At 47.8% G+C, this 19481-nt stretch overlaps 1 protein-coding gene across 3 annotated transcripts in view; it reads left to right on the top strand.

The window, feature by feature from the left end:
* The window catches only part of LOC117346081 (neural proliferation differentiation and control protein 1-like), a 45783-nt gene extending 33574 nt beyond the window's left edge, over positions 1-12209 (top strand). For 2 of the 3 annotated variants that reach the window (XM_033915393.1, XM_033915391.1), the window contains exons 5-9: positions 2378-2444; positions 7757-7835; positions 9324-9403; positions 10113-10233; positions 11111-12209. In XM_033915393.1, coding sequence (XP_033771284.1) covers positions 2378-2444; positions 7757-7835; positions 9324-9403; positions 10113-10233; positions 11111-11188 — 425 coding nt within the window. In that variant the 3' untranslated portion in view covers positions 11189-12209. The remainder of the gene's footprint in view (positions 1-2377; positions 2445-7756; positions 7836-9323; positions 9404-10112; positions 10234-11110) is intronic. The other variant, XM_033915392.1, reaches the window with a different exon arrangement.
* The last annotated feature ends 7272 nt before the right edge of the window (positions 12210-19481 follow it).

Below are 19481 nucleotides of genomic sequence, written 5' to 3' on the forward strand. Positions count from 1 at the left end.
AGACAGTGGGAGCCCTCCGAGACAATTAGGGGAAAAAATGCTTGATTACCTGAATAATTTGTAATCCACATAGAATTGTGGAATATAAATTATGAAAGATGCTGTGGATGGATCTAGGACAATTCAGTACAGCAATTTCATTACTGAATCGGCCATGATGAATCTTCCTACACTCAGGGGGCATCACAGCAGCACCTGAGCTCATTTGGAGGGGGCAATGCCCCCTCCTCCCCCAACTTGGGATGCCCCCTTACTCTTCCCCCCCCCCCCCTGCTGCATACCTCTTGAAAAGTTTGCCAGCTCGAGCAGCATCTTCCTCCTCCTGTTCGTGCCAGCCTCGGCTCCCCTCTTGACAGGACATTCTGGTCCTGTGACTAGGAAGTGATGTCAGAAGTGAGCCGAGGCCAGTGCGAGCAAGGGGTGGCAGAGGCTGCTTGCCCCGATAAACTTTTCAAGAGGTTTGCAGGAGGGATAGAGAGGTAGAGAGGCACCGATGCCCCCCCCCCGCTCCCCTGTACTATGTCACTGGAAGGTGTCAGGTCATAAACGTGCCGGGACAAAGGCGCGCGCAGACAATTGAGTGCAGCGTGGAGGCGCGCGCCGCAGAAAATTACAGTTTTTACGGCTCCGACAGGGGGGGGGTGTGGGGGGGGAACCCCCACTTTACTTAATAGAGATCGTGCCATGTTGTGGGGGGTGTGGGGGGTTGTAACCCCCCACATTTTACTGAAAACTTCACTTTTTCCCTGTTTTTAGGGAAAAAGTTAAGTTTACAGTAAAATGTGGAGGGTTACAACCCCCCAAACCCCCCCCCAACGCCGGCGCGATCTCTATTAAGTAAACTGGGGGGCTCCCCCCCAAAATCCCCTGTCGGAGCCCCTAAAAACTGTAATTTTCTTCGGCGCGCGCCTCCATCTTGCGCTCAGTTGTCGGCGCGCGCCTTTGTCTTTCGCAGGGTTGTCTATGAACCCACTGGAATGGAGAGGAGGAAAGGCACCAACAGTGATTTGGAGAGGACGATTCATTGGGCGTGATAAAATGGCTGCGACAAATTGTACCATTCCGCTGTGGATTGTGGAAGTTCCACAGGATGGAGCCATGTCTCGTTTGGTAATCCCCTAAGCCAGTGGTGAGGGAAAAGATGGTTAGACCCCAAAAAAGCTGGGTGCTGAGCTAGTATTCTATAACTGAAAAGAGTCACTTGCCAAATCTGTCAAACAATACTAGCGTTAAGTTCGTGCCAAACCTTAGGCGCAATGTTTATGGCTGACGCCAAAAATCAACAGCTGAGCGCATAAATATTGCTATTCTATTCAATAAGCAGGACTAGTCAAAATGCTCAACGCCCCACGCCAATCCCATATTAACATCCTCCTATGCTGTTGCACACGAGGAAAAGTTAGGTGCTTAGCAGTGGGGTAGCAAAGGTAGGAGGCGTCCAGGGCAGTGGTTCTCCCCTGCGCCCTCCTCTCCACCGCTTCCCTCCATTCCTTCCCTGCCCCCCACACCACACTCGCATTCTCCCTTCCCCCCGTACCTCTTTAAATCTTCACCAGCGTAAGCAGCTTCTCCAGCCTGCTGCCTGCGCTGGCTTTCCCTCCGACGCCACTTCCTTGCCCCACGACCAGGAAGTGATTTTAGAGGGGAGCCAGGTTGGCTCCCACTGACGTCACTTCCAGGTGCCATGCATAGGAAGTGACATCAGAGAGGGAGCTGACGCGGTTGTGAAGAGCACGTTGAAGTTGTTGGTCATGGCAGTGAACAACCAGAGGTACGGGGAAGGAGCGGAGGGGGCAGAGATGAGGGTGGGGGAGGGGTGCACCTCTCACCCTCGCTACGTCACTGCCTTTGGCTGAGGACAGTCTCCATTGGACTGAGCTGGGAGGGGGATATAAAATGAAGGAGGGCACGGGGGGGGGGGGGCGGTTCTATACATGATTGAACAGGAGGAAACTATCAGGCTGAAACCCCCCCCCCCCCACAGAAAGGAGAGAGTCAGATTCACCAAGAACTCCAAATTTCCCAAGTTACAGGTATCTGATAACATAGTAATATGATATGAGGGATCTTCAAAAGGTTTCCACACTTTTATTTTTTTAAACACTATTTATTAAATATCTTAAAAGCAAATGATATCACTTTTCCACATAATCACCTTGTTTTGCAATACTCTTACCACTTCTCCATTTCCCGTGAAAATATGGAAACTGTTTGAATAATCCTCGTAGAATGATATAGCAAATAACCAGAATAAGCTAAATTAAACTACACATAGAAGCTCTGTTTGCATAAATAATGCACTGTCCAACCCCCAAATGTGTATTTTAAAAAGAAAAATAATACAAGGCCTGTGACTGAAATCTCTTTTTCTCTGCAGCCCTGGTGGTGATCTGCACAGCTGTTGGGATCTCTGCGCTGCTCGTGGCTGGCCTTTGCTGGTACAGGTAGGGAAGTCCTTCTCCGGCCCTATATTCCGACTCCCTCTTTCCCCATAGCCCCCACCAATCCCATCCTTATCTGGGCTAGATCAGACCCCCCCCCCCCCCCCATCCAGCCACCCTCAAAAAGGCTCAGGGGCCTCCGGGCCTGTGGCTTTCGGTACTGCTACCGCTCATCTCTGTGCCTTTAAGACCGTTATAGTTTATTAAAATTTTTATACCACTTTAGTAAAGTTGCAGATCAGAGCATTTCACAATTCTAAAATCAAAGAAATTTCACAGCAGGGAAAGAACTAAACAGTTCTATAGAGAAGAGAGCATTAATTTCAAGAAATTAAAAAATGGGAAGAAAAGAAGGGGAGCAAGTGTAATGAGATGCGACCAGGGCCGGATTTAGATGAAAAGAGTCCCTAGGCTATTCCACTTATGAGGCCCTTTCACCTCCCATTTTTAAGTTTGTAAATTACATGAGAGATAATAAAATACATCATTACTGTGATATATATCAATATGTTAAATGAAACATGTTGTTATTGATATTAACCTTTATAGAAAATGTGACACGGATAATAAATAGAAAAAGTCGAGAACACTTATTTGGACATTTATTCTCAGCACCATATATAGTACTTGTAACAATAACTAATCAAACATAACACACAACATTGCCCCTTCCTATGTTCCTAGTGCCCCCAGTGCGTCCTTCCTCACCTCACCCCCCCTCCGATACCCGCCTGCCTCCCATCCCCCTTCCATTGAACACCCCCCCATGCCATCCTGCCTACCTTCCATTAAACCCCCCCACCTCCCCTCCGATGCCAGCCTGCCTGCCTCCCATCCCCCTTCCACTGAACCCCCCCCACCCCGATGCCAGTCTGGGCCGCCCTGTCCTGCCGGATCCACGTTTTGCCTCTCTCCGTGCGGGGCTGGGCTTTGCCCAGCTGTTTCCGGACTGATGTCTTTCCCTCCCCGATCCTCCTCCCAGGGCGAGAAAAAGAAAGGGAGAAGCCGAGTCGGCGCCCCGTTGCGGCCAGAGCCGGTTCCCATCCCGAAGCGTAGAATTTCTCCTTATTTTCGGTTCAGTGTTTTAGTGTTCACTGTTTTTAGAATAGTGTAATTTTAATTTGGTAACAATTTGAATGTAGGCCCCTCTTGATCTTGAGGCCCTATGCTGAAGCCTAGTTAGCCTATAGGAAAATCCGGCCCTGGATGCGACAGATCAGGGAGTGTGGCACCCATGAAAAAGTGCTGCCAGGAGAGAGGAAGGGGTGCCTGTTTTATGAGAGGGTGGGTAATTTTGGAAGAAGATGCTCCTAATGGTATAATAAAGGGGGAGAGGTTGGGGCAGACTGTCTTAGGTGCTGTCTTGGTGGGGGTGCCGGCACCTCTCCTTTTCTGTGCACCCCCGCTCCATTCCACTCCTCCCCTACTGCGGACCTTCCCTTCCCCTCCCCCAAGTACCTTTAGTCGGCACGAACAGCAGCGCCATCCTGCAGCTCATGCCAGCCTCAGCTCTCCCTCTGATGTCACTTCCGGCTCGCAGGACCAGCAAATGGTGTCAGCCGAGGTTGGTGCAGGCAGCAAATTGGAGATGCTACTTGTGCCGGGGAAGGGAAAGAGCTGGCCCGGAGGAGGGTGGAGAAGAGAGCAGGGGGGCACCACCACCCTCGCTATGCCACTGGATGCCCCCCTCCCACATAATGGCCTCTCCATTATCTAGACATAGGTCACAAGGGACTTCAGGAAGTGGAACAGAGTCGCTGAAAGATAGGTCTGCAAGGGACCCCAGGATGGCAGTTGAAGAAGAGCCTAATGATCAGAGGACTAGGCTGATAAGCAAAGCCTAGTTTAAATTTCACTGCCTCTTCTTGTGATTTTAGGCAAGTCACTGTTGCCTCAGGTACAGGCTTAGACTGTGAGCCCTCCAGGGGCAGAGGAAATACCCAGTGCACCTGAATATATCTGACCTTGAACTACTAGTGAAAAATTAATGAACTAAATCCAAATAAATAAAAACTGTCCTCGGTCATCAGGGAACAGAAGGAGTTCACAGAAATGCTAAATTACCCAGTTCCAGACTGGAGACTTTTTGCCAGTCCTGGTTTTAAACTTAAAATCCCCAAGCAGAGTGGGATTTAGTGCTTGAGCCTGCTTATTGAAGTCAATGCTACAGTCAGCCAGAAGGTGGCGCCCTTGTTGTATGGTAAACAAGATGGGTGGGGTGGGGTGGGGTAGAAGATTCTTTTGGAATCTGGCCTTGTTTACACTACGCCAAGAAGTAAACAGAGAATAAAGAAGTGCAAATTTCGGGTTTTCTGCAGCTCTGGAAAACCGTACTGGAATGTTGCGCTTGGCATTTAATCAAGATCAGACATCTAAGCTGCTCTTCCACAGTTCCCAGTAACATAAGAACATAAGATATGCCTTCACCGGATCAGACCTTAGGTCCATCTTGTCCGGCGACCCGCACACGCGGAGGCTAAGCTAGGTGTTCCTTGATGGATACCTTGTTCACCCGTATCCTTCAATGTGATTTGGTTTGCCGAGTCAGATGCTTAAAAATCCTCTCTGCAAAATGTTGCTTAATTCAGTCTCAAAAAAAACTTTCATAATAAAGATTTTTAACGTATTTGAGAGTCACTGTGTGTTATAATATGTTTTGAAATAACATGTTTTGAAATAATATGTTTTGAAATAAGTCCTGTTTAAGCTAAGTGTTATTTCAAAACATATTATAACACACAGTGACTCTCAAATACGTTAAAAATCTTTATTATGAAAGTTTTTTTTGAGACTGAATTAAGCAATATTCTGTGGAGTTAGTGATCAAAGTTTTTATAAAATCACAATGCCTGGAAGGTGAACTCTTCCCCCAAGGGAGGTATTCAAGCCTTCCCTACAGAGTTCCATATCTCTGAGTATTTTTATAAACTTTATTTTGATCACTCTCCATGAATTTTGTTACCAATGCGGGTCAGTTGAATGATTTTGATATCATAGCCTATTTCTGACCTCAGGTCTGTAATCATTGTCCCTGAATCTCACAGCAAATTTAAAAATCCTCTCTGGCAGACAATACCACAGAACATTTTGCCTTCAACCATAGACACAGTTTAAGGGGATATTGGGGAGCATCCTCCCCCCCCCCCAAAAAAAAAAAAACAAAACACAAACAACTCCAGGTTTTGATGCTGAATTGACCACCCCTGCTTTATGGCCAGTACAAACTCTCTACCCCTTGGCTAGCAAATGCATCTGTACCACCAAATATTAAGTTATCATTAGAAACCTAGAACAAGTTTAATATTACAATGTTAATGTCCTGCTCAGGCCTTTAAACTCCTGTGGAGTGAGCATTATGTGCTTACGTAAAGACTTTGATCCTGCCAGATTTGGTAAGAACAACAACAACAACACACTCCTAATTTGCCAAACAAATCCTAAACTAGAAAAAACAAAGAAGGCAACCAAGTCACATCAAGGTCTGCGTGGGGGAAGCCCACAGTGCCAAACTTTTCTCACAACTTATAAGCCAAATACAGTGTAACATGTCAAAAAAGCATGTCACACTGTATAATGTTGTAGGGCGCTCTCAGTGTGAACCCTCAGTGATAGGAGCACAGCTCCGACACTTCACTTCTGGGTCAAGGCGATAAGCCTCCACCCACACACCATCATCGAGCGCCCTGTGTGTGCAAGAATCAAACCAATCAACAATCAAAGTGAGTAAATAAAACTCAACACAAACGACCTGAGCGACCCCCACACAAACCCTGCCAGCCAAACCCCCTCAAAAAGCACGCACAAAATCACAACAAAATCAAAAACCATACCAAAAGGTGAAGAACATATCCAAAAATAAACAATACTTATCCAAAACTATCACACCGACGGAAAAACCCGCCAGGAGGAAAGGTTCAACCGCGCTGGTTTCGGGAGGAGCCCTTCTTCAGGAACCTGGCCTCCAACAGAACACGAGCAGAGAGGACGGCTGGAGGGCGGGATTTGGATTTGGTAAGAAGGCAGCCTATGTCATACTTGAGTGAAATCCAGGCAGTCCAAAGCTGAACATTCATACCCATCTCTCCCTGTCCCCATATCCAGTACTACCACAACCACCATCCCAGCTATAAAAATATGCCTTGGAATTAACTTAAGAATAGCCTTACTGGGTCAGACAAATGGTCCATCAAGCCCAGTAGCCCGTTCTCATAGTGGCCAATCCAGGTCCCTAGTCCCTGGCCAAAACCCAAAGAGTAGCAACATTTCAGCATCAAAAAGAATAGCAAGATTCCGGAACCCCAATGAGAGCAACATTCCAGAGCTGAGATTGTGATGGCCAAGTACTAGTGACCTGGATTGGCCACCGTGAGAACGGGTTAGTGGGCTTGATGGACCATTGATCCGACCCACTAAGGCTAGTCTTATGCTCTTAATGCCTCATTCCATAATGCCTCTGAGTCAATCTCATCAGTGATGTTATAATGGCTTAACTGTCCTATACTTGGCTCACGTAAGAACATAAGAATAGCCTTACTAGGTCAGACCAATGGTCCATCAATAGCCCAATCCAAGTCACTAGTACCTGGCAAAAATCCAAAGAGTCGCAACATCCCAGGGCAAGCAGTGGCTTCCCCAATGTCTTTCTCAATAACAGACTATGAACTTTTCCTCCAGGAAATTGTTAAAACCAGCTACGCTATCTGCTCTTACCACAACTTCTGGCAATGTGTTCCAGAGCTTACCGTAATTATTCTCTGAGTGAAAAAATATTGGTTTTAAAAGTATTTCCCTTTAACTTCATTGAGTGTCCCCTGGTCTTTGTAATTTTTGATGGAGTAAAAAAATTGATCCACTTGTACCCGTTCTACTCCACTCAGGATTTGGGATGTTATAGATTTCAATCATGGATTTCTCCATTTCTGGGAACTGAGGAATCTGGCTGGCTCCTTTACGGTTGCTGGAGAGACTGTTACCATTTCCAGTCATGGTGAAATGCATGAATGATTAACATGAAGCTTTCAGGCACTCCTCAAACACTGAAAAAAAATGGTAAAAATGTTGTATGATTTAATCTTGTATGATTGTATTTTCTGTGTGCTATCCTATACTTTTATGGTGTTTCTTTTTCTTATTTTATTGGATTTTTATTTTTAATATTATGTAAACCGCTGAGAATTGTTGTAAGATTTGGCGGGACATCAAATTTTAATAAACATTAAGAAGTCAAAATGGTTCTTATGAAATGACTCCTGACAGTGACTATCTTCTGCTCCAGCATCCCTTTTCTGTTTTTCTAACCCCTTCTCCCCCTAAAGGTTACAGAAGGAAGTACATCTGGCTCAGAAGATGGCCTACACTGCCTACAGGGGAAGTCGGAGGTATCCAGTACACAGGGTGAGTGACGGCCGACTGATCGACAGTGATTGAGAAATTCTGACACATTGTTAATTGTATTGTTTGAATGAAGTTATTTTACTGTGTATTAGATCAAATATTTTTAATGCACAAAAATCGCTAGGTTACACAGAAACATAGAACCACGATGGCAGGCAAAGGCCAAATGGCCCATCCAGTCTGCCCATCCGCAGTAACCACCATCTCCTCCTTCTCTAAGACATCCCACTTGCCCATCCCACGCCTTCTTGAGTTCACACAGTCTCTGTCTCTACCACTTCTTCCAGGAGACGATTCCAAGCATCTATCACCCTTTTATTTTAGTAGTAACATGTCAGTAACATCAAAATAACTTTGGATAATTAAAGGTTGGTTAATAGTATTACATAAGTATAATGACTAAATAAACAAGTAAAATTTCTCATTGAAATTCAAAGCTTTTGCTGAAAAAAGCATCAAAAAACTCTAGGGGGTTACCTTTTCTGCCTCACGCTATATATGTACTGTATACAGTGGCGCAGTAAGGTGGGGGCGCCGTCTTGGTGAGGGCGCTGACTCCCCTCCTCCTCTCCAACCTCCCGCTCCTTCACATTCCTCCCCCCATCGCGCATGTGCCTTCACTTCCCCCCTCACCGTAGCTCTATCTCTTCACCGGTGCGAGCAGCAACTCCAACCTGCTGCTCACACCAGCATCGGCTCTCCCTCTGATGTCACTTCCGGGTCCCGCGCCTAGGAAGTGACATCAAATGGGGAGCCGACGAGGGTAGCGAGTTGGTGATGTTGCTTGTGCCGGGGAAGTTAAAAGAGGTACTGGGTAGGGAAGGGGAGCGCGTGTGTGTGGCATGGGGGAGGGGAAGGAACAGGGGGGTAGAGAAGAGGGTGGGGGAGGGGCGCTTCTCACCCTCCCTACACCACTGACTGTATATCACATATGTAATATATTGAGAACTATATTGAGCTGTGACTCACCCACTGGTGTCACCCATCTCCACCAATGAGAGGAAAACGAAGGTAAAGATTTGGGAGCAGTTTCTGTACCCTCCATAGCTATGCCCAGCGCAACCTCACTGCACTGTTCACACAGCCCTGGGTAGGGCGCTATTATTTAATTATGCGTGCCTGTTCCACTATAGCACAATGACTATTAATTGCTTACTTGGAAGCTCATTTCTCCCTGGAGGGGAGGGAAGGGGTGATACTGAGAAGAAACCCTGTTTAATTAAACCAAGGCACAGAGCAATCAACAAAAGTCAGACAGAGCCAGCCTCCAAGAGAAATCCTAAGATTCTCAACGCTTCCTTTATTTTTTTTTTGTCTCTTTCCTTCGTATCTCCTTCCTTTGTCCAACTTGCATGCACACACTCTCTCTCCCTTTCTGCCTCTCACTCTTTCTACATTTGTCTCACTCCGTCTCTCTTCCGTTCATATTCTCTGGCCTGCTCCTCTCTGCATCTCTTTCTCCTTTCCCTCTCCTCTTTCACTCCTCAGCCTGGTGACATCAGGCTGGCTCAGTCTGTGCAGGTCCATCACTACCAGAATGAGAAGAAGAAGATTCTGGCGCTGGAAGAGTAAGTCCACATGAGGCAGAGGTGACCTGGAAAAAATTTGATATCTACAGACTGGTAAAATAATATCACTGCCATTCACTCTTACTGTGCAACAGCCCAGTGAAACCTGCAGATCCAGGCTATATTCCTGCTCTGGCACCACCTAGGAACAAGAGCAATATTTTTTAAATACCTGCCCCCCCCCCCTCCGATTCTGGCTCAACCTCTGCTACCAACTCACCAAATTGATTAATCTTCCCCAGCATGAGGTACCCAAACACAGTGGCATAGTAATAAGGGGGGAAGATCACCCTGGGCGCTGTTTTGATGGGAGCGCTGACACCTCCCTGCACCATCTCTGCCCCCCACCTCAAACCTCTGTAGCTCTTCGTCAGTGTGAGCAACTTCTGCCTGTTACTCACACTGGCCTGGTTCCCCTCTGAATCACTTCCAGGTCACAGGGCCAGGAAGTGATGTCAGAGGAAAACCCAGCGCTGGCACGAGCGGCATGCTGGAGAAGCCACTCACGCTGGCAAAGATTTACAGAGGTACATGAGGGAGGGAAGGGAGAACACGAGTGTGGAATGGGGACGGGAAGGAGCGGTGAGGGGAGAAGAGGGCATGGGAGGTGCCACCACCCTGGGCACCTCCTAACCTCATTACACCACTGCCCAAATAGTAATGTAAACCATATCATATGCTATTTTCTGCTTTCTTTTCCTTGTTCCAGGGCAGTAGCAGGATCCCAGAAGCCACAGCAGCAGCTGTCCACAGAGTCTGAAGCAGAGACTGAAAATGGAGAGTACACTGTGTATGAGTGCCCAGGTCTGGCTCCGGTATGTCTTTCACAAGTTAGTTCACTAAAAAACTTGGAAAGTGCCAGACCCTGATGGTTTTCTTTGTTTCCCACAGCTGTTCTGTCTTCTAAAACAGCAAAAAAGTTATTTTGCAGCAGCTGGTCACAGAGGGGCCTCGTAGCTGTGTAGCTCCTGGAGAAAAATAAGTTTCTGCAGTTTGTGAATTATTCCAGTTCAACCCAAAGCAGTTTGTAAAATGCAAATACTGTAATATAATAAGTAGCAAATACTTTGTAATAACATCCATTGATAAAGAATACAAATGCAATAATATATTAAAAGTTTAATTCCACTCAGTTGACAGGGCTTGGGAATTCTTGCCAGCTATAGCAAGGGTATCACAATTTTAGGAGGGCCAAGCCTAAAGTGGGTTGGACCAGGCCCACCACCCTTAGCTACACCATAGCCTAATGGTTGAGACAACCTGGAGGTGACACTTTTATGGAATCTGTCAAGGAAGAATATGCCAAGCTGGGGTTACCATATGGCTCCATCGATGGAAGTAAAACCCGCATGTCTCAATCTGTCTTCCTTACTTCCATTGCTTTCAATGAAAGTAAAACCAGGCAGAGCTCTGGGTTTCTAGCTCAGAAATATCTAAGAAAAAGGACAATTTAAATTAAATCATTAATTTATAGAACATGTACGGTTAGGCAGGCTGGATGGACCAGTTGGATCTTTATCTGCCGTCATTTACTATGTCTTAATCCATTCTCCTTTCTCTGGAGCCATATGGTAACCATAATCCAAGTGTCACAGACAGAGTCCAAACAGATATATCTTAGGCCCAGCCAGTCCAGGGTTTTAGTATTATTGTATGATTAAACTCAAAGTGTGGCGTTAACTCTTCTCTCTCCTTTCCTTTTCACAGACTGGAGAGATGGAAATCCACAACCCGCTCTTTGACTCCTCCATATTGCAGGGTCTCCATCACCAACGCTTCCAGTAGGAAGGGAGAGGTGGAAGACTTTCCTTCTGGGCTCTGGCTATACCATCTCCCCCCCCCCATCTCATGCCAAAAGCGAGGGAAGAGAGTGCAGGTTAATCAGAGGCACCTCTCAGCTGCTTCCTTCCAGGCTTGTCTTTGCAACTGCTCCAATGCTGTGGCCCAGATGAGGAGGAGAAGGCTCCATTAGTGCTTTGTAGTCTGCGAGGTGCTGCACTCTACAGTTTCACTTGCAAATGCTGCTATCTGGCCAACCCACTGACCCAGTGGCATAATAAGAGGGGCGGGGGGAGGACTGCCCCGAGCGCCATCTTGGTGGGGGCGCCGGCACCCATCCTCTGCCCTCCCCCACTCCTTCCCCGCCTTTCTGCTGCTGTGTGCTGCTTCCTTACCCCCGTACTTCTGTAATGTTCCTGGCATGAACAGCAATCACCAACCTGCTGTAATGCTAGTGTCGGATGTTCCTCTGACATCACTTCCTGGATCCTTGCCTAGGAAGTGATGTCATTTGGAGAGCCGATGTGGACAGCAAGTTGGTGATGCAGCTGCTGCTTGCGCAGGGAATGATATATAGAGGTACGGGGGAAGGAGTGTGCGGAGATGAAGGGGATTAAGAGGGCGGGGAGGGTTGCCACCGTCCTGAGCACCTTTCACCCACTGACCTATCATTTCCTTTGCTACCTTTCAACACACATGCTGCTCAGGTCATTCAGCAGGGGGTCAGGAAAGCTTACCCTGCTTCTGCCTGTGCTGTATATGTCCTGAAGTGGTGGGGTCAGGAGAGAAGTGGAAAGCTTGAGTTCTGATACCCGTTCTGGGGTGCGTTTTAGGGGTGTGGATGCTGGGGTGGTACGATGCCAAGAAAGCCAGTTCCAGGCTGGAGCCTTTCTGGGCCAGTCTTGGTTTTGAATTTACATCCCAAGGTGGTGTGGGATTTGTAGTGCCTGACCCTGCTCATTGGCTTCAGTGCGGGGGGGGGGGGGTCCCATAATGCAACAGGATGTGACGGTTAGAAATCCAGGATCGGTCCAAAATCTCCAGCCTGGAGCAGGGTAGCCTGGCATCTCTTGAGATTGAGGGAAGTTTGAATTGCTGACACTTGTGTTGTATGGGGGCAAGGCGGGTGTTGAGGAGACGGAGTCGAAATATGTACTGCTACAGTCTGTGCTATATCTGTTGTGTATAGGGGGAAGAAAGTTTGTATTGTTCAGGGGGGTGAGTGTGTGTCGGGGGGGGGGGGGGGGGGGGTGGAGGGTTGCGTCCGAGGGAAGTCTGCAGTGTTGCTGCTGGTGTTATACCTGTTCTGGGGAAGATGAGTAAACTGCACATAAGGCAACGGGGCAGGCAAATCACATGCAAGGGACCAAACAGAAAATTGCTCTTGATTGAAAAAAAAAAACACCCCAACTGTGCTGAAACTTACCTTTCTCTTAACGCTGAATTAGAGAATGACACGGGGACAAATTTGTCACCGTCCCCGCAGGAACTCAATTTTCCCGTCCCATCTCCGCGAGTTTTGTCCCTAACTCTGTCCCATTCCTATATGTAATTTGTAATTTATGTAATGTAATTTATTTCTTATATACCGCTACATCCGATAGGTTCTAAGCGGTTTTCAGAAAATATACATTAAAATTATAAGTAAGAAAGGTACTTAAAAGTTCCCTGACTGTCCCGAAGGCTCACAATCTAACTAAAGTACCTAGAGAGTAATAAAGTGCAAAGTAAGGAAAGAGAAAAAAATGATAAAATAATCAATTTAACAAAATTGTGTGCTTTGAAAGATAGAAGAGAAGAGAGAAAGGAATAGATGCAGAAGGAGGAACCGTTGAAAAAAAAGAATTCTGGAGAAATTTAAATGATAGAAATAGATTTTATGATTTTAAAGTGTTTGAGGCTTGTGCAGATGACGCCAGAGCTTGCAGGCATGGGACAGAGATGGCGACAAAACTCACGGGGATGGGACGGGAAAATTGAGTTCCTGCGGGGAACGGGGAAAAAATTGTCCCCGTGTCATTCTCTGCACTGAATCTTTAGGTCAGCTCAGACTGGAGTGCCAGAGCAAAGGAAAGGAATGAGGTGAAGTCCGGCACTTCCCCTCAGATTAGGGTTACCATTTTTTGGGCCGCAAAAAATCCAGATACATGTCCCCGCCCTGTTCCGCCTCTGGACCTGCCCCATTCCACGCCGGCCCTGCCCAGTTCCACCTTCAGCTCCACCCCATTCTGCCCCAGCCCCTCCCAGTTCAGCCCCGCCCCCACAAACTTCCTCTCTTCTTCCCCGACGAGCTCTGGCCGTGTCTGGAGGGCCTGGAGCATGCGCGGATGTGTGTGACGTCCTCCGTGCATGTTCAGATGCGGCTTTCCAAAACCTGGACAAACTGCTGGGTTTTGGAAAGTCCATCCGAGACCCCGGACAGTCCCAGACATCTGATGACCCACAACCCTTGGTGGCCCAGTAGGCCACAGACCCTGATTCCTCCTCTCCTCTCAATGCTTCCTATTACACCCCAACTCTCCTTTACTCCTAAACTCCTATAAACGTTCATTGTAGACCATGGCCTCCAACACTGACTCCTCACCTCCCCACCCCAAAGGTTTTTCTGGTGACCCAATTTGCCCTTACACCCCCCCCTCCCTTATTCTTCTCAGATAACAAATATGATAGGGATCCAAGGGGAGCCCCCCTCAGACACCCCCTACACACATCAGGTGTTAAGACATAGAAGAGATGCCCACTAGCTCCAGCTACCATGCTGTCATCTTACAAAATGGCAGCGTCTGCCCCCCATTGTGCAGAGACAGTAATGAGTGGATATCACTCCTGCCTCCCTATGTTGGAGGTGGAGGGGTTGAGAAGGTCAGAGAGAGTATTGGAATATATTTTGGAAGAGGAGAAAAAAAATGGAGGAGGAACTTGCAAGGAGCCACTTGGACAACCAGAAAAATATCTGAAGTAAGGATAGGGTTATTAGACATCCGGGAAAACCTGGACGTGTCCTCTTTTTAGAGGACTGTCCGGGCTCCTGGAAGGACTTTCCAAAACCCGGCATTTGTCTGGAAAATTTCTCATATGCTGACAGGTTGAAAAAGCTGGGGCTATTCTCCCTGGAAAAGCGGAGACTTAGGGGAGACATGATAGAAACCTTCAAAATCCTGAAGGGCATAGAAAAGGTAGACAGGGACAGATTCTCCACACTGTGGGGAACCACAAGTACAAGGGGGCACTCGGAGAAATTAAAAGGGGGCAGGTTTAGAACAAACGCTAGGAAGTTCTTTTTTACCCAGAGGGTGGTGGACACATGGAACGCACTTCCGGAGGCTGTGTTAGGCCAGAGCACGTTACAGGGCTTCAAAGAAGGTTTGGATAGGTTCCTAGAAGATAAGGGAATTGAGGGGTACAGATAGGAGTAGAGGTAGGTTATAGGAATAGTCAGGGACCACTGCACAGGTGATAGGCCGCCGCGGGAGCGGACCGCTGGGCGGGATGGACCTCTCTGACCCAGCGGAGGCAACTTCTTATGTTCTTAAGTTCCAATCACATCCGGAGGGCCTCTGAGCATGCGGAAATGACGACACATACATCCGCAATTGCTCCAGGCCCTCCAGACACGGCTTGTGCTTATCTAGAAGAAGAGAGGAGGCTTTGTGGGGGCGGGACTTGGGAAGGAAGAGAGCTGGAGGCAGAACTGGGCAGGTTCATGTGTCTGGGGTTTCCCAGAGACCCTAGGCCAGGGATGTCCAGGAGTCACTGACCATAAAAGACATTGGTTGGGGTTAGGAAGGTCTGGAGTGGGAATTAGGAAGTACAGGAAGGAGGGGACAATCTAATGAGTGCAGAAATCCTCCATTTGCCACTAGCATAGACCATTGTGCTCATGTGTCCGGTGTGCTGACCTCTGTTAGCGAACATTTTATACATCCAGCTTATTTGCATCCTATTTGCCTACTGCAATGGGGAGACACATGTTTTGCGTTAGGGAGACCGTGTGCTGAACTTTACTGTAATCAGCAGTTTTACAGCTTCAGCTGCTTTGTGGTGGGGGGGCAGTGTGTTTAGGAAACGTGGATTGCCATTGTGTGTGGCATTGTGTGTGCCATTGTGTGTGCCTTTGGAGAGGCAAAGTTTCTGTGTATGGGCAGTGACATAGCAAGGGGGGCGGGGGGGTGGTCCACCCTGGGCACCGGCACCCATCTTCCTCTCAGGCCACCCCCACTACCATGCATGCATGCCACGTCCCTTCCCCCGTACCTCTTGAACGTTCCGGGCATGAGCAGCAGCGCCAATCTGCTGCTCGTGCCAGCGTCAGCTCTTCCTCTGATGTCACTTCCTGGACCCACACCTAGGAAGTGATGTCAGAGGAAAAGCCAACGCTGGTGCGAACAGCAGGTTGGGGTTGCTGTTTGTGCTGGGAATATTAAAGCGGTAAGGGGTGCAATAGGAGGGGATGGGGGGGGCATCGCTCCAGGCGCCTCACCACTGTGTGTAGGTGTAAAGTTATACTGCTTGCTGCCTGTGTTATGCTTGGTCTGGAATGGGGCAGCCACTTGGGGTTGCCAACTGACTCTAGATTTACCTAACAGGGTTGATCCAGGCCTAGGTTTATCACAGCACATGCAGGGATTTGTAGTCTTGCATTTTTTTTTTTTTTTAGGGAAATGGGGGAAATCAGAATTACAAGCCCCTGGAGTGGATCGACGCTGTTGGGTGAGTCTGGAGCCAGTTGGCAGCATGCGAGCAGAGCTGCCAAGTTACCTGTTCCAGGAGGGAGACTTTTTGGTCATTTCTGGTTTTAAATTTACATTTCAAGTCCATGATTCTATCCATTGAAATCAGTGATGCAGACCACCCCCCCGTAATGCACCACAATGGGACTGACGGAAATCCAGGACTGGCCAAAAAGTCTCCCTCCTGGAATGGGTAACTTGGCAGCTCTGTGTGAAGGAGGGTTTGGACGGGGAGGAGGTGAAGTGTATGCTTACCTGAAGCAGATTATAGTCTTACTTAGCTACAGAGACAGATAGGGCACCGACAGCCAAAGAGGGGTCTTATTAAAAATAAGATTAGTATACAGAGGCGCTGTGGCCTTTATGCCCTCACCCCCCCCCCAAAAAAAAAAAATTAAAATACAAAATAAAATAAAAGATACTGAGCTACAAGCTCTCAATGTCTTTCAATTCTACCACAAAGCAGCTTTATGAGTATATGTGAATGTACAGCTCTGTGTAGGTCTCTTTAGGGTGTATATTTATGTGTCTATAGGAGACAGAACACATTAAAGAAATGCTGCAATGTTCTTCTCAAAGTGTCTCTTCTTCCTTCTGATCATATCTTTCTCTGTAAACCTTTTGTCCTCATATTCCAGAACATTCCTCTTGTAAACTGGAAGCACACTGTGCCACCCTCTGTTTGTTCTAACCACAGAGTGCTTTGTCTCTTTTGGTCTCTAATAAGCCGAGAGCGCTGTGACACCTTCTATCCCCTTTATAAGCAAAGAGCTATGTTCCAATTTGACCCTTACAAAGCCTTCCACTTTAAAACACTAGAGCAGTAGTTCTATAAATTGGTGCCACAAGGGGGCGCACTTAGTGCTAATTCTTTAATGACTAAAGAGGGCAGTATTACTGCAAAGTCACACCGGTATGCCAAGTTAGGTGCACCTGCTCATGACAGGCTGGCAAAGTGGGCGTGCCATGCATTGTGTGAAACTGATGGTATTCTATAAGTTTCATGTGTGACGAAGGCATACTCAAGCTCTGCCTATATGTATGCCCCCCCCCTCACTGTTTAGAGCTAGGGGTGAGCAACCTTGAAAGAGACCTGGGAGTGATGGTGGACACAACATTGAAGGCGACGGCGCAGTGCGCCTCAGCCTCAAGGAAAGCAAACAAAATGTTGGGTATCATTAAAAAGGGTATCACGACCAGGACGAAGGAAGTCATCCTGCCACTGTATCGTGCAATGGTGCGACCGCACCTGGAGTACTGTGTTCAGTACTGGTCGCCGCACCTCAAGAAGGACATGGCAGTACTTGAGAAAGTCCAGAGAAGAGCAACTAAACTAATAAAGGGCATGGAGGACCTCTCATATGCTGACAGACTGAAAAAGTTGGGGCTTTTCTCCCTGGAAAAGCGGAGACTTAGAGGAGACATGATTGAAACCTTCAAGATCCTGAAGGGTATAGAAAAAATAGACAGGGACAGACTTTTCAAATTAAGGGGAACCACAAGTACAAGGGGGCACTCAGAGAAATTGAAGGGGGAGAGGTTTAGATCAAACGCCAGGAAGTTCTTCTTCACACAGAGGGTGGTGGATACATGGAATGCGCTGCCGGAGGATGTAGTAAGCAGGAACACGCTACAGGGCTTCAAAGAAGCTTTGGATAGGTACTTGGAGGACAAAGGGATAGAAGGGTACAGATAAGAATAGAGGTAGAGGTAAGTTAGTCAGGGACCACTGCTCAGGAAATGGGCCTGATGGGCCGCCACGGGTGCGGACCGCTGGGCAACATGGACCTATGGTCTGCCTCAGCGGAGACAACTCTTATGTTCTTAGTGTCTCGCAAACGTTACAAGCCACAGCACATTAAAATGGTGGCCACGGATAGAGGGCACCCAGAAGTGCACAGACGTCATCATGTTGAAGTCCGTGCATGTGCGAAGGCCCTCCAGCCAGGGCCCTGAGCCTCCAGTGGGGGGTACTGAAAAAGAAGAGGCGTGGAGAGGAGGAGAGACACCAGGGAGTAGAGGCGGCGGCGGTGGCTGACTGCCTATAGGATGTGCCTCTTGCCGCAAGAGGCAATTCCTGTAGACAAGTCAGCCAATGCTGGCGCTTCTCCTCCTCCCTTATTTTAACTTGGCTGCAGGCGAATAACAAATACAGTTTTCATTCTCAACATTTAATTACACTGGTAGATAATAATATCCTTTCTGCATATGAAACTATAACTCATTTTTTTTTTTGCTGAAAGTGTACTTAGAAGGTTTTGCTCATACGACAGATGAAATCTTCCTACTTATAAATCAAACACAATTATATATATACTAGTCTTTAAGCCCGTTACATTAACGGGTGCTAGAGACTCCTCTTCCTGTATAAAGTTGTTTTTGGTTTTTTTTTCATTTTAGGCTTCCCCCCCCTCCCTTTTCCCTTCCCGTCCCACCTTTCGCTTTTTCAACCCCCTTGCATTTCCCTTTGCACGGTCTCCCTTGTGATCATGCTTCATCCGCGCCTTCTCCTGTGCAGGCCACCGGAGCAGAGAGGACGGGGTGGAGGGGGCTGCCGGCCGGGGCCGGCGGAGAGGAGCTAGGCGGCTGGAGGAGTAGCAGCAGCCGCTGCCGATCGCAGCCTCCGTCCTGCCTTCGCCTACCTGGATTTGCTTTTTTTTTCTTTTTTTGTTTCTTACATTGCATCGGGAAGGGTCTGAAGCTCCGCCAGCGAGACAGACCGAGCCCCGACCGCACCCTGCAGCTGCCCGGTTCAGCTGATCCCAGGCTTCGGTGGTTATTGCGACACCCCCCCCCCTCTCGGCCCCCTCCCCGGTACCTGAGCAGCAGCGCTCCGGGATCTTTCTCTCGCTCTGCTTACTGCCTCTGGAGACGGTTACCGGGGAGACTGGAGCACCAGTAGCAGCAGCCCGGGCACCGGGAAATAGGGGGTGTTGCCTTGAGTTACTCTGCCCTCTGACCCGCCCGCTCTCTCTCTCCCTCAGCAGGCCGCTTTGAAGAGCAGCGGCAGCGGGAGGGAAGAGTCCCTGGAACACGCACTTCCAGCTAGCGCAGGCGCCGTGAGGTGTGACACAGAAGCACACCTCACACCACCAGGAATCACGATTTTTGAAAAGCGCATGCACGCTTAGCCTTTTATTATTATTGATATATACACACACAAGTATAAAAGGTCTCAATGGCTACCCTCTGAGGATCCAAACTGAGTTTTTAGTATGCCAGACTCGTCATAAATCCATCGTTCAACGTTTGATTTCTAGATATTTTTTCCCAAAAAAACTACTATATGTAAATAGTGTTTTTTAAAATTTTTTAGGTTGAGCCAAAGCCAGAAACACACATCTGAGACGCACTTTGCACAGTACCAGTACCCCTGGACCAGCGGGTAATTTTTGGTCATCATAAGGCAGCACCACACTTGGGGAATCACCCGGTGATGATACAGAATTGCCTGGAGTGCTCCTTTAAATATTAATGAGTCCATTTTACTACCATTTTAATATTTATGACCTCATTTTAATACATTTGCATGGCAGAGTCAAAGTCTGCTAGGAAGCTTGGAAAAGACC

This window comes from Geotrypetes seraphini, chromosome 12, assembly GCF_902459505.1.
Source record: "Geotrypetes seraphini chromosome 12, aGeoSer1.1, whole genome shotgun sequence".
In the NCBI taxonomy this organism is placed as follows: domain Eukaryota; kingdom Metazoa; phylum Chordata; class Amphibia; order Gymnophiona; family Dermophiidae; genus Geotrypetes; species Geotrypetes seraphini.